The 3,734-nt window shown below is 48.9% G+C and overlaps 1 protein-coding gene across 1 annotated transcript; it reads right to left on the bottom strand.

Moving 5' to 3' along the window:
• Positions 1-2,472: 2,472 nt before the first annotated feature.
• On the bottom strand, positions 2,473-3,417 carry LOC120836169. Its single transcript, XM_040212065.1, has one exon. It carries the CDS (start codon positions 3,415-3,417, stop codon positions 2,473-2,475), a length of 945 nt encoding a protein of 314 aa, XP_040067999.1.
• Between the last annotated feature and the right edge of the window lie 317 nt (positions 3,418-3,734).

The following is a 3,734-nucleotide window of genomic DNA, read 5'->3' as shown; positions in this document are numbered from 1 at the left end:
GTGGGACACTTGACCACTTGACTTAAATTATTACTAAAAGCAATACCAACAAGAAGCCTAGACTGATTGCATATCGCATTGGGCATCACGCAATTCCAATCTATATCTGGCTAATTAAAATCACCGGCCATAACTATACGTGAAAATTGCTTGGTTTTAGTTAGAAGAAACTCAGATAAACTCAGTAGGACATCAATACTGGCCTGAGGGCATCTATATACTGCTCCTACAAGCATTGATTGGCAACCAAAACGTATAGAGGCCCAGACCATTTCACAGTCCTGGCCGTGCTCAATAGACATGCATGGAATGGTGTCCTTGATCAAAAGAGCGACCCCTCCCCCTCTTGAGCCACGATCCCGTCGGAATACTTTGAAACCATGAGGAAAAATGTCATTATCAGGTATTTGATCGTGCAGCCAAGTTTCTGTTATAATTGCCACATCAGGGTTAAATGCCAATAAAACACCTTCAAGCTCTACCGCTTTATTGGCAACACTTCGAGCATTTAGGTTTAGGAACCTAAAGGGGCGGCAGAATCTTCCCCTTGCTTTGGCTTGGGATACAAAGCACTGCGCTCGTTGTCAACCCTCAGTCGGCCTAAGAATGGCCGGAAAAGGCAGCCCTCGGGCCACAAGTCGGGACAAACAAGTTTCTCGAAGTCCTCCTCGTTAACTAACACGTGAAACGAAGCATACGTATCATACCTAGCTGCCAGTTTAGTACAAGAGAAGCTCTGTCATCCTAGAGCACTAGACACAATCTCTGATAGTTCGTCGCTGGTGGTCTCTGGATGCAATCGGGAAACAGAAAGAGCCCTCTTCCTAGGAGGCTTGGCCACCACACGCAACTTACTGGCTTTTGCCGAACCGACGGAAGCCTTGACTCGTCGGCGTGGCATGACTTGTCTGAAGCCATCTCCGTCCACAACTGGGGAGACTGCCCTCTTGGAGCTGTCAGCACCCATGTGTCCTCACTGATCCGAGATCGGTGGCATGCCCAAATCTTCACCACTTGAATTGCGACGAATGTCGTGTAGGCCCCGACGCCGCGCGTCATTCGGAGGATGTCTCGCCCCTCTCGTGGATAACACACGCCAAGGACGTTCACCCCCCAGAAGACGCTCGGAAGCCTCGGAGGCAGTGGGCCAACTTATGGTCGCCGAACAGAAGGATGCATTGGGTTGCAGCGCTTTAGAGTAAGATGGTGCAGGCTCACTCTGCCAAGCTTGGGCCTGGCCAGGTTCTTCAGCAGCAAGGCATCTCCGAAGCAGTTCACTGTTCCGCACCAAATGCGTTCGCAGAGATTCGTTCTCAGCTCGTAAGGACCGCACCTCCTCGGACAGACCATCGATCTTGCAACAGAGCTCTTGGACCAGCTTGTGAAGACTACAACTTTCCTACGGCCATTCTCTTGGTTGCCCATCGCTATCCCGAGCTGACGTAGCCGACGACGCAATTCTTACTATCGACGCCTCTTCACTCCGACGTTTAGCGCAGGAATGGCACTTGAAGGCGCAAACACCGTTCGTCACAAGCAGGTCAAAGTCAGCGTCAAGAACATTGACGCATTCACAAGGAAAGCTACGAGCACACGTGCCCGAGCAGACGATAAAGCGCTGCCGTGATATCGGAGCAGAGCAGATACCGCACACGCCCTTCATTCTTGAGCGCCAGCGAAAGAATGAAGGGCGTGTGCGGCATCTTTTGTCGTAAAGACGTCATCTTTCGTCGTAACGTCATCTTTCGTCGTAAAGACGAAAGATGACGTTACTGCAGTCCGACTTGGAAGCAATACCCGTCTTCAACATTTTCTCGATTCCAGACAGAACAGCTCTGGCATCTGTTTGGTCATTGCCCCCTGCTGACCTTCTGAGCCACTTGAAGAATGACTCAATGGGGTCAGAAGACATATTCCTAGTCAGCACAAAGGAAATTACTCTCTGTCAGCAGATACTTATCGCACTCGACATTAGAATGCGTAGTCATGACCAGCCCTTGGTATGTTTCCTTGGTCAAAAAGTTCTTTGCAAGGCATTATCATTTCATGGTGGAAAGATAGTCTATGAAGGTTGTTTCTAACCACTCCAGGCGCTCATCGCTCTCAGAGTCAAATTGCCTGCAGTCTGGGTTGTTCTGATGTATGTGTTGTGAGCAGTTGCTCACATCCATCAACAGAAACCACCGATGGGCAGTGGCCATGAACTGAACAGTTTCATCAATATCCAAAAAACTTGCATTGCAGGTGTGCCCCGCCTGCTGCTTGAAGAGCTTGAGGGCTGCAGTCACGGCAGGCGACAGCAGTTGCACTGCTCTTCTGACATTCATTTTCTCCAGGTTACTGGGAAATACCTGCTTCCTGGTCAAGAACCTCACTGGCTTCACAATGCTGTCTTGTTGCATTCTGTAGAGGTTCTTCACGTGCTCTGCCGTAATGGCTTTGTCTTTCCCGAGGTCACAAGCCAAAAAATTGTTACCGCACATTTTTTATCAGGTGGCATTGGTCAAACGCCAAAAAAAGCTTGCGGTCTGGATTTTCGGGGTGTGGCAGAACGTGCGTCAAAGTTCCGTTACACAGAAGTTGAAATGCCATGACATTTATCTGGTGATTGTCAGTGACAACTCTTACCACAACAAAGCCGACAGCTTCAACTTCCTTGAGTACTTGGTGCATGAGTAAGTGTAGCTCCCGGCCTTTGCAATTTTTCGTGAAAAAATAAGCCACTGGTATCCCAAAGCTTTTCGACAGGCCTCTCAGGATGAAGCACGAAAGTGAGTTAGCCAGCACTGGCTCATCTGTGGTTTTCGCAGGAACGTCTTGTCCATAGTCTACTTCGCCGATGAACGCATCCCTCTGCTTTACGTAGAGAAGCCGCTGCTTCACTCTCATTTCATCAATGATGAGTGAACACATTCTACTCTGGGAAGAAGTGTAGGAAGACGGCTCTGCAGACAGCCTCTGCTTGACTAGGTTGGTCACACCTGCTTCTCCGTGTGAAGAGCCCATGAAACATTCTAGCGTGCTTCGACATGGGAGGCCTTCGGTCCCCATATGCTCGTACGCTCGCGTTGAGAGATTTCGCAGTATAACTGCGTGGCGTACTGTCAGTTCTGTCCGTGTAGGCTTTTTCTTCTGAAAATTTTGGGTTTGCTCGAACAGGATCGATGCTTGTAAGTCTTTTTCATTGGCCTTTTCGCGGATATTGAGAAAGACGGAGACATAGCAATCTTCTTTGAGCTTTTCAAGTTCTTGCTTGTATTTGTCTACAGTCTGTCTCAGACGACGAATCTGTGCTTTGAGGTCGCGCTCTTTGCGTCGCCACTTCATCTGCTCGACGGCTGGGACAAATGTAGGTGCTGATACTTGTACAGCTTGATCGCTTTGTTGGCTCGTAGCAGGGACACCGTCTTCACACATGCTACTGCCTGACTGCAGCGACCCATCGTGCGCATTGTTGGTAGGAATGTCATCATAATTCCACGGAGGGGAGTCGGACTGGCTACAACGGACTGCTTGCCTTTTCTTTGCCATTGGACATTCTAACACACTACTAGCTCTTTTTCTAATGGCCGCTTCACTTCTCGGGACTTTTGTCGAATATCCTGCAAGTAGCAAGGATATTCGAATATGCTAGGTACAACACCTTTTATGAGTCTTCGCATTTTGCATCCTTCTTTGAAATCAGAAGCAGCGAAATGACGACTGCACACAGTTGAGTAGCAGGAGGTGGTATT

This window comes from Ixodes scapularis, unplaced genomic scaffold (genome assembly GCF_016920785.2).
Source record: "Ixodes scapularis isolate PalLabHiFi unplaced genomic scaffold, ASM1692078v2 PGA_scaffold3__209_contigs__length_174095766, whole genome shotgun sequence".
In the NCBI taxonomy this organism is placed as follows: domain Eukaryota; kingdom Metazoa; phylum Arthropoda; class Arachnida; order Ixodida; family Ixodidae; genus Ixodes; species Ixodes scapularis.
Note: the sequence above shows the minus strand (reverse complement) of the source record. Positions and strands in the feature narration are given on the sequence as shown.